Here is a 22,260-nt window from a genome sequence, read left to right as displayed (position 1 = left end):
TCCAAATAAACTATATATAAATTTAAATTCAAGCTTAATTTATCCAATTTATTAATAATAATGTGAATTTATATTAATATACAGCAAGGAAATGATTCCAGTGTAAAAGCCTCACAATGTCCTATTGCATGTAATTGGGAGTAAAATATTTTCTTTCTTAGCATTTGTGCACCAGTGGTCCCAATAATGCTTGAGGAACAATGAAAGAGTATTACTTTGAAATAATCAGTACCTACTACGTAAAATTAAATATTGTGTTCGTTTTTTGTTGTTTCGAAATTACTGAAATATTTATATTTTCTTGAAATACTGTATACAAATCATGTAAATAAATTATTCTTTACAAACGACTGCATTGCGAATTGTAACTGAGTAAGTCTATTGTTTCTTATGTTACAATTATTGTCAAATATAGACACTGATAATAATTATGTTTTTTCCTTCTGCTAAATATGTTTATAATGTCCAAATGTCAATTTAATTGAACACTAGAAGCGCAGAATAGATTCATGTACATCCCTCCCGCTAAGAACTGGTAAGAGCAACACGTGAATGACGCAATCTGCACAGACCGGCGTTCCGCGCACATACACTGCACTTTCAGTGTCTGATTTTTGACATGCCTGATTTAAGCAAAACATGTTAATGAAAATATAAGTATAAAGTGTTTTTAAAAAAAGTTTATTCATTTTTATACAAATTTTGTTTTAGTAATCATAATTATTAATTAAGACATATTTACAAAGATAATAAAATACTCTCGCTGAAAATCACGGTTTCACGGAACACAGTTTGAAAAACATTCGCATATCAGAATGACTTAAAAAATTGGCAACTCAGCTTTGGGTTTATCCCTTGCGCATGTCTGCAGTTAACTGGTGAAGGGGATAAGGGAAGGTCGTCAGGTTTTGGTGCGAAGTATATAGTATAAAAGGAAGGCTCGCGGAGTTTTAGTGTCAGATGTAATCACTCTGTGAGTGACCCGTAACGTGTTGATAGACCTCGCATTAATACCGCGGCCTAAACAAACAACATAAAAATAAAACAAGTAGCCTACTTAATGGATGTGAATTCTACTTTGGAATAGGGCAAAGGATAGAACACTATGCTATCAAAGTTTCAGTGCTAAAGAAATAGTGGTCAGAAGCTACAGAATCTCAACACTGTTTCTAAGTGTATAATCGATACTTAAAAACACCGACATGATATCAGGTAAGTTTATTACTTCATAATGTGATGGATCATTTTTAAGAGGTGAAAAATTCTGTAATCACAGAATGGAGTATGCGACTGCATCCATGAGAATAATTTCTTTTGTTTTCATTTAATAAGAAAAATGTTTGTGAATATTTTGTACTTAAGCCGCCACGATGGTGTAGTGGCTAGAGCGCTGGACTCATGATCCTGTGGACCGGGTTCGATACCTGGTGTATCTCCGATTTATAACTGTGTTGAGAAAGCCCGTAGTCCAGATAATACAGACGTTTTCTACGGGAGTTCCGGTGGCATCCCAACAAATCTTCATAATCTCATCGTGGATGTAGCGTAGACCAGCCTCCTATGGCACACCCTCTGTCGGTAAAATTGGTCTATACAACTGGCTTCATAGACTATAGATCAGACGTTCTTAACTTGGTGCTACTTTAATGTCATTTGGTGCTCTCGTCATGCGGGTAAAAAAGTGCACGAAAGCTCCTGAGGTCTTTTTTCAATTCAAGCTTTGATGTACGAACCTGAACAAACAGTGTTCCTATGCAACCATTATAATATGTTAGAGATTTGATAGGCCTTCACATATTTCATGGTGTACAACCCCTTTCAATCCAGTGTGCCGCTCGTACAGAATATCAGTTTATAGATCTCCAGTCCTCCTTAGTGCTGAAATAGTTATTTTAAGGGGTTAGGTACAGCTTACAGCAGTAAATTTTTTGAAAATGTTCAAAATTTTTTCCTCCATTACTGTATCTGGTACAATAATGAAAATTAGTGTGTTTAAAACACTATCCTTCTGCTATATAAAAAAATATTTTACGATTTAAAAAATATTTATATATATTTTTTCAAAATTCAATGTTCACTGTGCAGTGATGAAGCGTTTCCCTCATAACTCATAAACTTGTTAACTTTTACATGTTCTCTCTCTTTTATTTTATTGCTGAAACTCATGTTTACAATATCATACTCTTTCAACTACATTACTTAATAAACAATATTTTTTTTTATCTTGTGTTAGATATTTGACCATTTTTTAAAATGAATTTATTTTTTTATCAAAAAATCTATTAAAGGTGGAGAAGTGATTTTGCATCATATTGTAGATATGACATTCATAAATACACAAAAAAAATTTCATCACAGAATGTTGGATACTTTTTGAGTTATGAGGGAATCTTAATTATTGCGGATATTATTTTTATGGCAATGCTTATTTACAGAAAATTTATAATAATTGTTTAATATTTAAAAGTAAACAAAATATATACAGAGTGTCCAAGTTAAAGGTATACTGTACATATAATGCGAGAATTATACATTACAAATTTGTAACGTAAAGCGCAATCTCTCAGAGATTAATTGTTCTGTCACACTTGCAAGGCCACTGTTGCACCACCTTTCGCGCAAGCGCAGAAACGGAATGAGGACAGGTTATGCATCAGCCTTGTCAGTCGAGATGTGGACACCAGAGTAGGCCTAGTTACTCGATTTTAATTGGATGAAAGACGATACGAGTAAACTATCCAAAACCACCTCGGACTGCGAGACGTCAAACACTGAAAATGAAACTGAAGGAAGAGGAGCAACTGATTTATGTGGACTGAATACTGCTAGATTCGCTTTGAAGGTGATATATGAATTTGTCGTTTTACGTTCATTCCAGAGATGTACGTGCCACTCCTTTTATTGAGTTCGGCACTCTTCATCCCAAGCCATGGGTCACTTACAAGAGAAATGAGCATAGCAACTAACAATTTCGCAGTTGAACTACTGAAGGTAAGAATTTCAAAAGGGTAACGCAATGGCAGGAAAAGTGTTATAGTGAAACAAAAATAAATTGATTCCAAATATTTCAACACATCTATTGAATACACCAACTGAATTAATAGATAGATAGATAGATAGATAGATAGGTAGGTAGGTAGGTAGGTAGGTAGGTAGGTAGGTAGGTAGGTAGGTAGGTAGGTAGGTAGGTAGGTAGATAGATAGATAGATAGATAGACAGACAGACAGACAGACAGACAGACAGACAGACAGACAGACAGACAGACAGACAGACAGACAGACAGACAGACAGACAGACAGATAGATAGATAGATAGATAGATAGATAGATAGATAGATAGATAGATAGATCGGTAGGTAGGTAGGTAGGTAGGTAGGTAGGTAGATAGATAGATATATAGATAGACAGACAGACAGACAGACAGACAGACAGACAGACAGACAGACAGACAGGCAGGCAGACAGACAGATAGATAGATAGATAGATAGATAGATAGATAGATAGATAGATAGATAGATAGATAAATCAAAGAACAAAGAAACAAACAGACACCAGACAAACAGACATACATACTGACAGCAGACAAACAGACAGACAAATAAATAAATAGATAAATAATTGAATAAATGAATAAATAAACAAATAAATAAATAAATAAATAAATAAATAACTAAATAAATAAATAAATAAATAACCAAATAAATAAATAAATAACCAAATAAATAAATAAATAACCAAATAAATAAATAAATAACCAAATAAATAAATAAATAACCAAATAAATAAATAAATAAATAAATAAATAAATAAATAAATAAATAAATAAATAAATAAATAAACAGTTGTCATTATTTTACCAGGCCGTAAATACGGGATTTTGGACGTCCTGTATGAATTGCAATACACTATTCACTATATATTTTCCCCCAAAAATTATATTTCCAATCGTTTGTAATGCCCAATTCTTTCTTTCCCAATCCAATATCCCCATTCATTTTTCCCAAAGAAAGTTACACAAACCAACGAATACAGTTCCCAATACTATTGTTATTTATTTCCATAACAACGTAGGTTAAATAGCCTATAGTTCCGTGTTTCCTTTTTCCAAAACTGCGGATATCCAATTTCCAACTTTTTTCTATTTATAGTTCCAGCGGTCGGCAAGACAATTCTTGACGAGATGACAATCGTGGAAGAGAACAAAATCTATTTTATTATTATTTCAATCTTCAGAGGCCCTGATGTATGTAAAATCATCCCTTCATTCGATTTTATAACATATTTTAGACTTTAAACAAAATCAGCAAATTATGTGTTACCTGCAGACGAGCATGCGTAATGTTGTGTATCTGGAACTTATAAATTTCCGGCGGCCCATTCTTTTTAAAGTTAAGTGTACATATATTACCAGCCAGTACATGTCACTTGACGATATATGTCGGAGGAAAAATAATAATTCTTAGCTTTCATTGATTCTTTACTTGAATTTTTTTTCTTCTGTAAACTGCCATTTTTTGTTTGTGTACTTGTTTGCCTTTTTTCTTACTCTTTTATCTCTCATCATCTATTTGTTCTTGTATTGTTTTGTATGTTTTGTCTAATGGCAGCCTCTAATTTGAGGAAGCTCTGATAAATAAATAAACACATCTGAAGTCTGATTAGTGTAATATAGAGAAGGGAAGGTACTGGCCACCCTATCCCATTATCTCTTGGCCTAGTTGCCTCATGAGTGACGCCTTGTTAGTGTGACTTGTGGGGTCCGAAGACAGTTGACTAAACAACGATGCGAATACTTAATGTTTTATTGAGATTTAAAATATGACTATTACACACTTACTACGTCATACTACTTTTGACCAATAAAACGGTACGAAAGGACGTATTTCAACCAATCATGGCTGCTTATCGCACAATTTTATCGCGTCCCTAGCATTTGTTTCTTTGTTTGCCAACATTTGAAACTGCGCTGGTCTGGACGTCAAAAAAAAAAAAAAAAAAAAAAAAAAAAAAAAATATATATATATATATATATATATATATATATATATAATTACAAACCACTCCAGTCGATGCACAGCAGTTTCAAATATGACTCGCATTAGCATTCAAGAACAAGAATTAATAAAAATCACTTATCATACCTATGCATCTTCTGAAATCCGATTTACAAATAAATGAAGAGCACCATTCGGAAATCCTGAATAAGTTGAATACGCCATGTAGGCCTAAATCAACGAGTTCCACTTCTATTACGCACACGTCCAATATAATATCAATTGAACTACCAACCACATTCAAATTTGAAAATTGTACATTCAATAATTATTCCTTTTAAAATTATCCATGTTTATTTTTTATGTCATCGTCGTTAATTAAAACTTCTCTAACACTTGTGTATATTAGTTAGGTTATGTTATAGCTTCAGCTCAAAGACGTTTTATAGCTTCTGCTATAAGATATTATGGATAGTCATGTATCAGAGATTGTTTAATATTAAGATTTATTGAAAATCTTCTGTCAAGTGACGTTGATTCGGATAATTGAAGTGGAATGTTGCATTTTAATAAAAATGAAACTGAATCAACAAAGCCTTCTTGACTAGTAACATTGCCATCATGTATAATAGATCGAGAACTTCTCGACGAGAAGGCATTGCTCACTACTGCCATCTAGCATGCATTTAGCATAATATTTGTAATGTTGAGATGGTACAATAATACATTTGAAGACAGTTGTATTTTCGTAAGTCAATTAATATTTTATTGTATTGGAGTACTTCGTTACTTCTAATCTTTATATACTTTCTTCTAATCGTGTAATAGTCAATTAAATCCCACTCGAGTTTTGATTTTCTCTAGATAAATCAAAACGTTTAGTGAGATTACTGTTGATAAAATCCGCCCTTTAAAAAAATTAATTCGAAAACAAAATCAAATAATGATATTCTTGACCTACTTTACTGAAAGCATACATAATCAGCAAAAAAAGTATAATAATGATAAATAGAACAAAAATAGGAAAATATATATGACAAAAACGAGAAATCAGTCTTTTCATTTGGGATGCACTGTTTTTCATTGCTGTCTGTAAGCCAGCTGAAAAGTTGTATATGAAGTACCGTATGCTCACTTGGGATGTACTGCTTCGTTTTTCCAAGTCTTGTATTTCTTTTTCTGTTTTATTGACACTTTTCTTCCTGGGTAGACTGGGCTTCTAGGTGGAGGAACAGATACTCGCTTATGTGTCATGAAGACTGCGTGGCTTACTAATCCATTAATATCACTGGATACTTTGATGTATCCAACTCAGTCATGTCCATACTCACAGTGGAATAGGGTACACATTCTCTCATTTCTTTGTTTGTTCCTTGTTTCTTTAGAAACAGCAGTCTTTTTGTAATATTTGTTCTTTTTCGGCTGTTCAGCTGTTCCCACACAAACGCCACTGCCAATTGAATAGTTCTAAAACTGCACGTGACAATGATTACAACAAAGAAAATTTGGTTTTAACTTGCCTCTAAGAAGCCAACGAACAATGATGTTGGCGTCATTTCGAACAAAAACGAAAGGGTTATCAATGTACTTTCGAAACTACGATAAAAATGAAAATGTCAAAAATTATGACTTACGTCCTTTTAAAAGAATTCAATTCAACGTTATTACTTTACAGACTTCCTTCAATTCTGGAAACAGAGCGAGCAACACGATCATATCTCCGCTGAGCTTGTACACTGTTCTCGCCATTACTCAGCAAGGCGCAGGCGGCAACACGGAGAACGAAGTGACCCAGGTTCTACACGCACAGCCCGCTGAAACCAGGGTGGGCTTCAGGGACCTTATTAATAATATCAAAGTAAGTAACCCGCATCAAACATAATGCTAAGCTGTCAGCATGCATGTATATTCTCGAAGAATTTTTCTTTTAACTATAAGTTCCTATATCGTAGATTGAAAATTAGTAATGGATTTATGACTCTTTATATTTTTTAAATTAATGCCAAATTATTTTCAAGTACGGAGCGGAGACTTGGACAATAAATAGGCTACAAGAAGGAAAATTAAGAGCCACTGAAATGGACTTTTGGAGAAGAAGCAGCTAGAAAGTCAAGAAGGGAAAATATAAGGACTACAGTAATAAGGGAGAAAAGGCTGTAGTAGAAATTATAAGTGAAAAAGGATTACAATGATACGGGCATGTAATGAGAATGGAAGATAGAAAAATACCGAAGGAAGTGATGTGGTGGAATCCAGAAGGAAGGAATAGGAAAAGAAGACCAACTGAAAATGGTTGGAAGGAGTAAGTCTCTATAGGGAGCTGAAAGGTTTGCAAGATGCAAATGCGTTGGATAGGGACCAGTGGAGAAAAAAATTAAATTAATAATGATATTTCATGGTTTACAAATTTGTTCGGTTCAGAAAAACCATAGCAAATTCTTAAAAATATATTTTATTGAATGTTACACAAATTATCGTAATTAATAAAAATAATTAATACTAAGTTATTTTCATGAATGCTACACAAACTGTCGAAATATACAACTGAATTATTTTAATATCAATTTCGGACTATGTAGCCTACATTAGATACCGAAAACAGCTACAAGTAGTTGGAAAGGAGTGGGGCATCTACCCATGCTCGGATGAAAAAAGAAATGTATTCAGTATTAGTGAAAGAATGAGACTGGAAGGCCGTCGATGTACTTTGACAAATACTAAATCCTTGTCGTTTCCAATTACCAAAGAATTTCATAAATATTTTAAGTTAACCTAATAAGAGACAAACTAATATGACGTAGGCCCGTAGATCAGATGAAAGACTTCAATGACGTCGGAAATCGAATATCGAAAGCACAAATCGTGACAGTACAAACGACGCACATAAAAGGAAACAGAGTAATAATAATAATAATAATAATAATAATAATAATAATAATAATAATAATAATAATAATAATAATAATAATAATAATAATAATAATAATAAAAATGATAATACATTTTTTTCTAATGATATATCAATGAGTAAAAATAAGACATCTGAAGCATGAAGAACAGTACATGTTACGTAATTATTTAGGCACAAGGAACTGGCTACCTTACCCCATTATCTCCTGGCCTAGTTGCCTCTTAAGTGGTATCTTGTTGGTATCACTTGTGAGGTTCAGACCTGTCTTCGGAAAGTTGACTAAACAACAATAATACTTTATTTCTAGTAAATGGTTTATGGTATCTCTTTTTTTAAAGTTCATACTATATTTAATGAAATAAAATTCAATTAAATAATAATAAAATTACAATTAAACTTGTTGGTTGTTAAAGTATGTATTTTTATGATATGTCAATATTAATATATTAATTACAATAATAGTTAAATAATGTAGTTCGTGATGTTTTCAATAATTAAAAATAACCAAAACATCTTAGAAATTCAAAAACAATCTTAAATCTGGTCTCAAATTCTTTTCTCAAGTCCTTCAGTACTTCATTATATTTGTTACACTGATCTTGATTCAAATTAGGTAACAATTTTAGATTAATAAAGTAGTAACAGTTACCCACTGAAACTTGCGACTCCCACAAATTCACTTTCCCTATAAAAGCTTTTATTTCTTCATATATTTGCGGTAATAAGGACATTCTTCCCTCAGAGATGGACACAACATCGTAGCGGTTGGAGATGTTTATTCAAAAATCGCGGTCAATGACGTCATCCAGAGATACACGAACTGCTCCCGCATCTTGTTCCACTTTTACATAAAAAAAATAGAGAGAGGAGGAAGTGCTCTGAGAAGGCCCTATTGAGACGTCTGAATATAAAGTATAGTTATCAAGACACACATGTAGATTGCACAAGAAGAAATAGGGTGATTATTTGTTCTTCCTGTCTATGCGGAACGAATCTCTGTTCCATTTTGAATAAAATGAAGAAAAAGTTGAGAAGGGACTTGAAGAAGGAAAGAAGAGCTAAATAGAAGAAAATTAAAAAGTAGTTTAAAGAAAAAATAAAAACGAATCAGCTAAGAAAATTAATTTGAAGAAGAATAAAAAGAATAAAGACAGGGAATAAAAGTTGAGAAGCAGGATGAAGAGTGAAGTAGAAAGAATGATTTTGAAGAGGGAATAATAAATACGAAAACAAAGAGTAAAACGTTGAAGAATTGAAGAAGAGAAGATCAGAGGAAATTTGAATCAAAAGGGAAAATAATAATATTCTAAAGAGAATATGAAAAAGAATATGAAGGCATAAAAGACGAGAGAGAGAGATATAGAGAGAGAGAGAGAGGATTTGGGAATGGAAGGGAAAATTACAGGGTACGTGGAGAAGAAAAGATCAGATTAAATTCGAAGGAAAATGGAAAATAATAAAATGAGGTAATGGAAAAGGAAATGAAAGAGTTAAAGAAGAAAGAGTGAATTTTAAAGACAGAGAAGAAGGGAAGGCGAAAAGGAAATGAGAGTGAAATTATAAAAAAACAGGAAGAAGAAGAAATGAACAAAGTAAATTTTAGGGAAAAGGAAAATAATAAAAACTAAAGGAAATGGAAAGCCAGATGTAGGAGTAAAATATGAGATCGAATTTTAAAGAAAAGGAGATTTAAGGAAATTAAAGGAGACAAATAAAGCGGAAGGGCTAGTATGCATTTTGAAAAGAAATAAAAAAATAAAGTAAAGATATAACAGGAGATGAAGAAAATCACGAGAGACTGAATATGATGGGAAAGAAAAAGAAGATGAAAGTGAATTTCGATTAGAGTATGAAATGAAAGATACAAAGGGGATTAAAAAGTAGTTAAAACAGTGAACTTGAGGGGAAGAAAATGATGTTGAAAAAATTATGACAAGAGTATGATGATGACATTGGGAAAAGTGGCATGTTGGTATGATAATGGTGATGATATGGCTGATGATTAATCGATTATCAAAAGTGACTACAAATTGTGTGAATTTTGTGTATTTCATTCAATAATGACATTCTTTCAGGATACTCACAATGATATTCAGATAGAATTCTCCAACAAATTATTCATCGCAACCGGTTTCAACATCCTGCCCGAATTCAAGAACATGACAGTGGAGGACTTCAAGTCTGACATCGAGTCTGTAGACTTCACTCAACCGGAGGCGGCTGCTCGAACCATCAACGACTGGGTGTCACAGAGCACGCACCAAAGGATTCAGCAGCTGGTGTCACAAGGTGGGTTTAAAACTCGGTAATTAATTATTCTTCCTTACAAGAATCTATAAGAAATAAAAATTGGGTATTTATCCTTTGAAGAGGTGGAAAAATTCAAATACCTGGGAACAACAGTAACAAATATAAATGACACTAAGGAGGAAATAAAATACAGAATAAATATGGGAAATGCCTGTTATTATTCGGTTGAGAAGCTTTTATCATCCAGTCTTCTGTCAAAAAATGTGAAAGTTAGAATTTATGAAACAGTTATATTACCGGTTGTTCTGTATGGTTGTGAAACTTGGACTCTCACTTTGAAAGAGAAACATAGGTTAAGGGCGTTTGAGAGTAAGGTGCTTAGAAAAAAAATTGGGGCTAAAAGAGACGAAGTTACAGGAGAATGGATAAAGTTACACAACACAGAACTGCATGCATTGTATTCTACAGCTGACATAACTAGGAACATTAAAGAGTGTTAGTTGGGAAGCCGGAGGGAAAAAGATCTTTGGGGAGGCCGAGACGTAGATGGGAAGATAATATAAAAATGGATTTGAGGGAGGTGGGATATGATGGTAGAGACTGGATTAATCTTGCTCAGGATAGAGACCAATGGCGGGCTTATGTGAGAGTGGCAATGAACCTCCGGGTTCCTTAAAAGTCAGTAAGTAAGTAAGTAGGGTACAATAATGTTAAGTGCACGCATTGTATTCTTCACATAATATAATTAGGAACATTAAATCCAAACGTTTGAGATTCCAGGTCATGTAGCACGTATGGGTGAATCGGAAATGCATATAGAGTGTTAGTTCGGAGACCTGGAGGAAAAATGACTTTTGGGGAGCGTGAGGATAATGGATTTGAAGAAGGTAGGATTTGATGCTAGGGATTGGATTAACCTTGCTCAGGATATGGACTGATGGTGGGCTTATGTGAGGGCGGCAATGAACCTCTGGGTTCTTTAAAACCATTTCTAAGTAAGTAAGGTACAGTTCCATAAAAATAAATGAACCGCCTAATTTTCCTAATTTCCAGATGCAACGTATTGCGCATGTGCAGTAAACAAGATTATTTAGTCCTGACAGTCGCCGGAGATATGCGCCTGGGTCAGGCGAGTTCATTTAGTTACGCCAAGGGGTGTTTGGGTTGTTCACTCGTTTGCCTTCGGAGCAATCGGATGTCACACGTGCGGTAGAGCGGTGTGTTTCCAGTACAGTTACTTCTCCCCTTTCACGTAGCTGAGCTGTGAGGACTAAATAATCGGTCTGTACATAAATATGCTACTTGTCGACAGTCTTGCGAAGATTGTTGCCTACATTCAGGACGAATGCTACCAAGATTCGGCTCATTTTTTTTTTTTTTGGTACTGTACAATAATGTGGCATATGCACGATTTTTACTAAAGATAAAGGCTGTTAATAATGATGGAGGACAAAAACATTTCATTACGCTGCCTCTAAGTTAGAAATCAAATTTGTATATTTCGTTTCTTTGATTCGTCAAGTGTTAATGTTTTATAGGAAATAACACGTGGAAAATATTATTATTCACTCTATTATTTTTCGTTTCTAAATAGTCTCTGTAGTACTGAAGATATATTAATCACTAAATAAAGTTACGAATTACATGGACACAAATTAATCTCTGTTTATTAATTCTACAGAATCGCTAACTCCCGACACAGCACTGATGCTTCTGAACGCAGTTTTCTTCTCTGGGGAGTGGGACAAGATATTCCACACTGGATCCACGAGCTTGAAAGAATTTCATACGCTTAGTGGGTCATCGAAAAATGTGTCTACAATGCATCTGTACAGAGAAATACTTCACGCAGGACACTGTTCTCACATCGGTGCTAAATTTGTACATCTTTTGTTCAGGGTATGTAAAACGAAAGGAAAAAAAAAATATATATATATACAATGCAATCACAAAAATAATTTGCATGTCGAATACGTCAGATTTATCTAAACAACTGTAATATTAACATTTGTGCGTGACTCATCATCTTATAAATAACTCGTTCTCTGTTTTTTAGGATGAACAATATTCCATGTTGGTGGTTGTTCCTGACGAAAGAGAAGGGCTGGTCAATGTTACGAACAATTTGCAGGGAGAGAGACTTTACAATCTGACGAGACACCAAGAATTGAGATACGTAAATTTAGCATTGCCAAAATTCAAATTTGAAACTACTTCCTCCTTGAACGATGTGTTGAGGACGGTAAGTATATCAATATGGTGTATGATGTCTCTTAAATAGTTAATTTATTTGGAGTCAATATTTAACAACGTAGAGTAAGTAAGAGGAAAAATAATATCGTTACGAGAGTACAAAAAGTTTGAAAAATGTCATCCGTGAACAGCGCTACAGAAATGAGGAAAGAGTTCTGATTGATTTCAGCAGAGGAATCAACAAACGCCTCACAATCACTCGTTCTGAGTAGGGTTGCCAAGTGTCCCGTGTTGTACACTTAGCGGCAATAAGAATGGGCCGGCCGACAATTTCTAAGTTCCAGAGACATAACATTGCGCATGCTCGTTTTGTCAAAGCCGTAGTTCACTAGGTAACACATAATTAAACCATTTAAATTTGCTGTATTTTGTTTAAGAGACTAAAATATGTAATAAAATCGAATGGCGGGTTGATTCTAGATACATCAGGGCCCTTGAAGAGTGAAATAATAATAAAATTGATAAATACAAAATCAACCGGAGTGAATATGAACAGGAAAACCACGTATTATGCCGAACCGATATTAACAGTCACTGTAGCGTAAATCGTTATGGCAGTGGTCTATTGAACAAATTGGTAGTAGTAGCTCAAGGTTCGAATTCGAATCTCCCACAATCTTCTTTTTTATTACAAATTTGTCATCATATGTGTCTCGCAAAGCTATAATTATGTGGCGATATCTCTTAGAATATGTCCAAACTCTAATAAATAATAAACCTCCCTCTCTCTCTCAAGCAATATTGCTATCTGTTAATACAACGTTCTGTCTCGTCATTACGCTTGAAGATGGTACAGAAACAATAACTCATTGCCCTGGTTCGCATAGGTTATTCTGCGTATGCTACTCTCCGACAGGACTTCGATTGGAGAAATGTCATTTTCTCCGACCAGGTAATTGTCTCCAGTAGCATTCTGCGTATGCTACTCTCCGACAGGACTTCGATTGGAGAAATGTGATTTTCTCCGACGAGGTAATTGTCTCCAATAGCAACGATAGTACTGCCCTAGTTTATTGTATGAATGGCCACGTGAGATGAATTAGCAAGTCGGGTTGAGTGAGGGTCGAGTGTTGGGGGTGGATGTCATACGATGGGGCAGGACTTCTGGAACGCATCCACGGACGGTTTACAGCAGAAGTCTACGAACACACTTTGGCAAATGTAATGATCCCTTCCGCCCGAAAACGATATCCAGAAGGAACACTTTTCTTCCAGCAGGATAATCATCCGATACACACCGTCAACCGGATTCAAAGATGGTTTACGAGGAGGCGTGATGTCGACCCAGTCGACTGGCCTCCAAATTCACCAGATATGAATCCGATTCAAACTTTGTGGGCTGCAGTCAAAAGGATCCTACGCTCTAATTGGGCAGAACAACCATCCCTTCGGACACCTGAGGAATTTTAGGACAGAGTTCTAGATGCGTGAGAGGAGATGGCCAAGAATTTAGACCTGTTCCATAATCTTGTGGACTCCATGCCGCGCAGAATGAGGGCAGTTGTTGACGCAGGCGGTTTGTGGAAGAGATACTGTCCCCACCACAGCCTTGTTTTGTTAGTATATTAAAAAAATGTTTGTTTTTGTTAATTTAATTATTTATTTGTGTTTGATATGCGTCCGGTTTTTTAGGATGTGAAAGAAGTATTTTTGTTTATACAGGCCAGATGTCACCTATTAATAGCCCACAGGTAATGGGCAATAATATATTTACAAGGCAGGCATGAAGAAGTTTGTTAACAAATGCCATTTCACATTTAAACTAATAAATTAAGTAAAAGTTGAAATAAAAAAATAATAATTTTACCGTACCGGGAGGCGAATACACAACCTCTGGTACGGATGTCAGACTTCTTACCATTGGCCCACACACTGCTCGTAAAGTTTACTACATTATAGACGGACGACTTTCAATGAAGAGACACCACAGCAATGCCTTGCAGTGCATTACGTTTACACGAGTGAACCGCGCGATAGAACTTAGCATTTCTATCGACCAAGAGTCGGCACATTCTTTTTGCCGCTAAGTGTACTTCGAAAAATCATATAACTGCACTGAGAGCAATGTTTTTAACCATCTGAGTCAACTAAATTTAACATGTGTTGAGTTTTGAAAATTTGAACTGATTCTAAATTCTCTGAAATCCACAAATGTTTATCCACATTTCAATATAGACAGTTTTAATGAGGAATTTTTAAAATTGAATTAAACTGTAATTCAAATAGGAACTACTCAACACAAATACAAAATGAGTCAATTTTTTTTACCGAAGTCAATTTAAGTGAAATCTCACACATGTTAATATTGGTATATTAGCTAATGCCTGTCTATTCCAGGTTTGAATGCCCATGTGGAAATGTTAATTTCTGTTATGAAAAATTATTTTACGGATGATAGGGATAGATATTCCACAGATCTCACGAAAGCTGAGGTCGAAGTTACCTGACGTTTTTGAAACAATTAAAAAAACATTAAACCTTGATAGTTAATGCTAAAAAAAGAAAAAAATATGAATAAGTTAATCATAATATACACTGTACTATACAACCTTTCAACAAATTCAGCTTATGAAGATGTATTCTTTTCACTATAAATCAGTAATTTTATAGGCTGATTTAGGAGCAAGGAAGCATTTAAATTTTTTAAAAATATTAATCCCAAGTCAACGACGACGGAGTAGCACTGAGAAGAAAGTGAGATAGATATATGTTTAATTGACTTAATTTTTTATGAGTTCTACCACCTCTTATAATATTAGATACTTTTTTTAACACCTTGTATGCGTTGTCCTTACAAAAATCCTATACACCAGACAAAAATGACAAAACGAGTGACTTACGGGTTTTTTAAATTAACCGATTAATATATTATATTCCATAATCAGGTTCACATTGTTCAAACCTTTAAAGACCGTCTATCTTATTAGGTTCGTTACATCCGATTTATTTGTTTTGGATAGCCCAGGCCTGAGCATTCATACCTCAATCGAGCCAGACTACTCCTTAACTAACCATTCAATCTTCTTAAGCTAAGAAAGTAATGTTTCGGTAGGATACGAGTAGACAGGAAGATAAGCATTGCTCAGTGGCGAATTGTGTGCTATAAGGCAGCCATCACAGCTTTTACGAACTTTCGGCTCTCGCTGGTCGCCCAAAATTCACCACTGATTAATAATGTCTTACTGAGCGCTTGTTTCTAAGGTAGTGTAAGCCAGAAGAACACGGGCGGAGGTTTATTTTCGCCTTTTAACTTCCTCTTTATGCCCAGGGCTAGGCTAGTCAATATATTCTTCCGAATTTGGGCTCATAATGGAATCGGAAAGTATTTAGGAGTACTGGAGACAGTAAATTTCGAGATATGGTTGGCAATCAAAATAATTCTGAAATGTTTCCTCTTATATTTTTGATATTCTAGGAATGTTTTAATTAAAGACATGCATTTTTGCTTTTAGATGGGGCTAAGCGATATGTTCGGACACTCTGCAAACTTTAGTGGAATTGCAGAGGAGGCATTGGCAGTGTCTGATGTTCGTCAAAAGGCAGAAATTGAGGTCGATGAAAAAGGAGCCAAGGCGTCTGCTGCTACAAGTAAGTACAACTGTAAATGTTGAAATATACTGATACTACAGGGAGAAGGGACGGACAAATTCATTTCGTGAAAGAGTGACTCTAAACTGAATAATCTTACATCTTTTCTAAATCGAAATATTACATGAAATTTAGAAATCTTCTCACTATTCGTGAGCTGCCACAAGGGACAAAGAGTACTTAACCATATAAATGTTTACAAGTTCAGTGAACCATTAATTTTTATTTTGACAATGAAACTCCTACAAGTACATAGCTGCAAATACATTTTGTGATTGGTGGAATTATACCTAGTTTTAGAGAGGCAAGTGTTACGAAAATATAAAGAATGCTAATGAACTTGATTTCATTTCGAATATAGGTGATGCTTCAGGAGAGCAATTGATCTTTTCAATGCAGCAATAACAATCATGGTAGTAATAAACAACAATAACAATAAATAATAAATTTACAAGGGATTCCAAACTGATAATAGAACACGACATTACACACCAAAAGACGTCTGGAACATTATCAACACAGGTTGTTTTATAGGCTAATTCAGAAATAAAAACAAGGCAGAAAGAAAATACTAATCTCGTGGAAAAGAGTTGCACTCCGCTGCTCCAGGGAGTCTTCTGCATGCTGTGTAGGCATGAGTCGAGATTTTGACCAGTGAGTGTTCGACATGGTCGTATATTTTTGGGAGCTTGCACTAGGTCATAGATGTAAATATATCCAGAACTTGCAATTGTTCGAAGGTATAGTACTGGAGAATAGATCTTGATAAGGGATCCAAAAGATGTATTTTCCCTTTTTCGTGTAGTACAAAATAAAAACGAGGCAGAAATATTAATCTCATGAGAAAGAATCGCTCTCCGCTGCTCCAGGGAATCTTGAGTTGCCCTGCATGCTCTGTACGCATAAGCCGAGATTTTGACCAGTGTTCGACATGGTTCTATATTTTTGGCAGCTTGCACTGGGTCATAGATGTAAATATATCTCGAACTTACAATTATTCGAAGGTCTAGTATTGGAGAAGAGATCGTGATAAAGAATCTAGAAGAGCTGTTTTACTTTTCTCGTGGTAGTGCAGTTCATATTCTAGTGCTCGGCCAACTCAATTACCAAAACGGTCAGTCTGTAAAGTTAGTATTAGCGAAAAATATTTTGCTAAAATAATGAACTACTAAACACACAGGCTAAGTTTAGTTGTTTAAATTTTATTTACGAAATTAGTGAAAATCGCTTACATAATTCGCTAATAGTCGTAGTTTGAACATAACTCTTACGAACATGAACCGGAGTGAATCTATATATATATATTTTTTTTTGCTCTGACTCGAAATGTTACAGACCTTGGAGAGTCGGTAGAAGCCATCCTTGTAATTCAAGTCTAGTCATTTCAAATTCGTTTCGACAAGCTTCTTAATGTCATTCTTTTATTGTCTTCGTCTATATCGTGTAAACATCCTTTTTGGATATTCCAATTTCATTTATCTAACTAAATAAAAAAGTTAAGATAATTGAATGGTGCAACTGGCAAAACGTTCTAAATGTTTTTTTTTTCAAAAATGTTTTTCTCGTGATTCACGTTTCATATACTATATTGTAAACGTGCATGGATACGTTTAATGCAAGCAATGAAGATAGTTTGGGCCGAAGGAATTAATTTTATAACTTTTTTTTCAAGCTGTACAACGTTTTTTTGTCTTTCTGTAAAATTATCCACAATGCAACAAAAACGTTTTGCCAGCTTCGATTACACATTTCTATATTCTTTGCTTAAATATGAAACATGTTTTAGATTAATTATAGTTTCATTATTACTGTTATTCCGAAGTCAGCTGTTACCATACATCAATTTTCATTTTATATTGATGTGTCAAAAGCAAACCGGCTAAATTTTCAGGTTTGTTCTTTAATTAAAAAAGAAACAGAAAAGCAAAATATTTTAATCTTCTAACTCAAATAATTCTTGACATTAAATAAACATGATTTGTGATCAGTAGACTTCGTTGAATTGCCACATGCAGCATGCAATCAGGTTGCTGATGGTAGTATAGAGGAGGTGAGCGACCGCTCGGTCGCGTAGTATAAGCAGTTCATGTTAAGAGATGTGACCGGTCCAAATAGATAGAGCAGCTACAGCTAATGTATACCTATGTAAGCACTTGTTTTTGCGTTACTGTGGTTGGAATAGTCAAAGATTAACATTTGTTCAGTGTAGACAAGAATTCAATCAAACATACTACAATGAGAGTGTTGCTGTTCCAAATAATTGCCCCTGGAATACCCTTACCCCCGCAGCCAGTCTTGACCCGTTGGGGAACGTGGTTGGATGCTGTTAATTATTATGCAGAACATTACAGCAAAATAATGGAGGTAATTGATGCGTTGAATAGGACAGACAGTTCCGCTGTTGCAGCTATAAAATCATTGCCTTCTGAACAGCATTGGAAGATATTCTGTTCATTGATTCTAATTTTAAAATCGTGTCCAGAAGCATCATTCTGTTAGAATCGTCTAAACTACAACTCTCAGAAGCCCTTAATATAGTGGATAAAGTATCACAAACCGTTATCCAAAATAACAATTCACTAATTTCAGAAAAAGTGAAATGTGAGTTGAGAAACATTATTGCTAAAAATTCTGCCTATTCACAGCTTCGTATTAAATGATGTACTATCAGGTCACGACAAGACGTCTGAAGTTGGTGTACTAAAAAGTAGTGACTTTCCGTTCTTCAAATATGCACGTATTACATCGTGTGATGTTGAACGTACATTTTCCCAATATAAAAACTGTTTAAGTGACCATCTGAGGAGATTACTTCGCAGTCGCTCAAAATGTACCTAAATCTTCACTGCAATGATGTAAGTATCTTACATTAAACTTTAAGAGTTAATATATCTCACTATAAAATAATTGTGTATTTACATGTTTAGACATTTCCTACTTCAATGACCATTCATTACATTTCTTGAATGCAGGATACAGGTTTTATTGTAACCGCAGTATACTGCTCAGTGTTTACATCACAGGCAGACTCAATCCTTTGCACGCTCCCTTCTCATACAGTCTATACTGCGTGCGCAGTAAACCTTGCGATTCTCGTGGCAATTCCACGAAGTCTAGTGATCAGTCATGCGCGTTGGTGTACATCATACGTTTTGAACATTTGTTTACTACCTGGCATGGAACTGTTCAACTGTCTTGCGGCGGAATCCAAGAACAGCACTCCACACACTGCCTAATCATTCTGAGTTAGATTGAAGTTACATAATTTTATCTATATAAAAAGTAAAAATCATTGAGAGAAAAGAAAAGAAACATCGGGAATGTCTCTTCTACAAATAACACATACCCTTTACCTTTTTCAAACCTTTCAGATACTGTGCAGTTATTAGGACTAGACTTTTGCAAATTCACAGAATGATGACTTGAAATTTTTTTTAAATAGAACTTAGGGTTTTGATTGGCCTATTTCTTTACTCTATTAATTAATTAATTAATTTGTCAGACCATAAAATTGATGCATGATTTACAGGTGTGAGGTTTTACCCGATGTCAGCAATGTATATCGAGAACACCGAGGATTTAGAGGTCAAGGCAGACCATCCATTTCTTTTCTTCATCGTCGACAAGGCCAATTCTGTACCACTCTTCAGTGGCTGGAGCGGGGATCCTTAAAATAGTGACCGTCATTATTACAAGCATACATCTGTACGCTTTCAGTACCATTTTGTGACATCTAAACTTTTTTAAAATGATCAGCTATGATTTAAATTAATGAATGAGAAATTTGAAACTAGTAATTTTATTTGTAAACTTTGTTGCTGTTATGATTTAATAAATCTTGTTTAAAATAATGCATATATACTAGAAGAGAATACAATTGAGGCGGTAGCCTGAAAAAGGGCCCATATTTATATTCTTTATGTAGTTGCGATTTGATTCCACTTTTATCAAAATAACTATTTACATACTGTTACAATAATATTTGCATTTTCGACTTTAATAATGTTATAAATAATATATATTTTATTGGAGCATTTTATAGGCCCTTTTTCCAGAGAACAAGTTTATTTTATCAAAAGACTTTAAATATGATTATTTTAGCAGAAATTAAACATCAGCATTGAACAGCACACATTACAGATGTTTACAAGTTCATAATCATTTTAGTAAAATTATAATTCTTACATATTTCTCATAGTTACGTCATAAATAGTACCGCATACGTAAAAATCAAGAATATCTGTTGGGTACAGAATACAGATTACAGGTTATTTAGTATTATCTAGAATGGATTCACACTCACTTCAAAGTTCATCTTCAGAGTGCAGTTTACACTTTAGTGCACATCACGGATGGACACACACTCACTTTGAGGATCATCTTCACTGATGTTTGCTGAATTCTACAACTACGCAAGGTACAAGGGTTCATTCAATTAGCCACCCTATACTCTGTTTACAAGATATTGAAACGAAACTACGTAAGGAAGTAGATTTTTAAATGGAGAAGCGAATTAAACATTCTCCCTTAAAAGAGCTTATAGATACTGTATATAGACTCATTTTCCGGCAACCGCCTTAATTATTAGAATCATTACAATTTTGGCGTCTTTCTCTACATTATATATTGGGGAGAAACTTGGGAATTGACTGTCACATAAAAATTCAATTCCCTTGTTCTCCTTGTCTTGCCCTTGTTATCCTTTTCCTCTTGCTTTCCTTCAAATACTCTTGTTCTCCTTATTGAGAGTACTGTTTTTCAGTCTTCTATATGAAGATATGCAGTACATATAGTAAAGTTACATACCCGTAACTCATACGTAGTTTTGCACGAAGATATGCAACATAGTAAAGCTTCACATTGTTCGTTTTTTTTTTGTTAAAGATAAATTAATTGTATGTACCGTATGTTTTATCAATAGTCCGAAGACTGGTTGAAACCTCAAAAGTAACACCAATAACGCAACACCCATGAGGCAACCAAGAGGCGAGATATTGGGATGGGGTGACCAGTTTCTTTTCTCCATAAATTAATTATTACAATTTTAACATTTTATGTTTTAAATGTAGCCACCTTCCATTTTATAGATACATTGTCCGTGAAGACGATTTACTTATAAATAGCATGTCTTTAAAATCAGACCGACACCAGGACGGAAACGGCGATGTAATGTTTGCAGGGTGATCCATTCTGACACTACAACCTTGTGACGAATAACACGATTGAAATAAATATTGTCTAATTCGATCGGGTATACGACTACGCTGCGAACATGACCTTGAGTTGGCGCCGCGCATGCGTGTCAGTCCGCGGCGAGTAGCGGCCATTTTGGACGTGGGTGAAAATTTCTTGGCAATATATCTCGCGATTCTGATGTGCTAGCGGGTTGATTTTAATGCCATTTGAAAGTCTCGTTTAGGTTCGTTGGCCTAAGCCAGACGTATTAACGTAAAGCAGATGGCCGTCAGCCACATCTCGATTTATCTCTGTCACTCTACAGAGTCGTTCACAGTTTCTTTTTCCTGTCCCTCTCTCATGGGTCGCATCTGAGGTCCAACATCAAGAGCTCTGGTCTTCCATTTAGGCGGCACAGCTTCCATATCTGTCGAGGTCACGGTGGAATTTATGGTCGACAAAGTAGACATTGCAGACGACTTTTGTTGGGGTACTCCAGTTTTGCTCTACTATTCCACCAACACTTATCACCTTCCCCTCATTTCACCTATCGTCTGCAATAGTTGAAAACAGGCTGGAGTGATGTCTTAGATTAATATAAGTTTCCGATGCTAAGGCTCAGAGCACCTCCATTCTTTATGGGACACCTATATTAAGGATTCTATGTATCATGATAAATTGGCGTATAGAACCAAAGGAGTTTTTGGGTAACAAAGTGACAATGGTTTAAGAATCTGTTATTCTGATTTCATAATTGTAACTACAGTATACACTCCTCCTAGTTACACGGACATTTTGTTTTCAGGTATTCGTTTTGTGCCATTTTCAGCACAGATTCTCCGCAACAATGAAGTTGTGGAAATTGAAGTCGACCATCCGTTCCTGGTTTTCATTGTGGATAGGACGCACTCAGTACCCATTTTCAGTGCCTGGATAGGAGATCCTTAAAACTGATAATTTAAAATATTGTAAAGAAATTCACAAATTCCAATCTACATTGAGAGATATTGTAGTTTCTTCTTTATATTGATTTATAAACAAATTCCATTTAACGATAATAAAACTATCTGTGACTACAACTTTACACAA

At 34.8% G+C, this 22,260-nt stretch overlaps 1 protein-coding gene across 2 annotated transcripts; it reads left to right on the top strand.

The window, feature by feature from the left end:
* Nucleotides 1-944: 944 nt before the first annotated feature.
* On the top strand, nt 945-22,250 carry LOC138696165 (leukocyte elastase inhibitor-like). Of its 2 annotated transcripts, none has more exons than XM_069820763.1 (8): nt 945-1,212; nt 2,879-2,991; nt 6,670-6,852; nt 9,981-10,194; nt 11,837-12,054; nt 12,212-12,397; nt 15,861-15,996; nt 21,977-22,250. In XM_069820763.1, exons 1-8 carry the CDS (start codon nt 1,203-1,205, stop codon nt 22,117-22,119), a joined length of 1,203 nt encoding a protein of 400 aa, XP_069676864.1. In that variant the 5' UTR covers nt 945-1,202; the 3' UTR covers nt 22,120-22,250. The 2 variants fall into 2 exon arrangements, with proteins under 2 accessions (XP_069676864.1, XP_069676855.1); XM_069820754.1 differs by lacking the exon at nt 21,977-22,250 and adding an exon at nt 19,526-19,851 and having other exon boundaries at nt 947-1,212.
* The last annotated feature ends 10 nt before the right edge of the window (nt 22,251-22,260 follow it).

This window comes from Periplaneta americana, chromosome 1 (assembly GCF_040183065.1).
Source record: "Periplaneta americana isolate PAMFEO1 chromosome 1, P.americana_PAMFEO1_priV1, whole genome shotgun sequence".
In the NCBI taxonomy this organism is placed as follows: domain Eukaryota; kingdom Metazoa; phylum Arthropoda; class Insecta; order Blattodea; family Blattidae; genus Periplaneta; species Periplaneta americana.
Note: the sequence above shows the minus strand (reverse complement) of the source record. Positions and strands in the feature narration are given on the sequence as shown.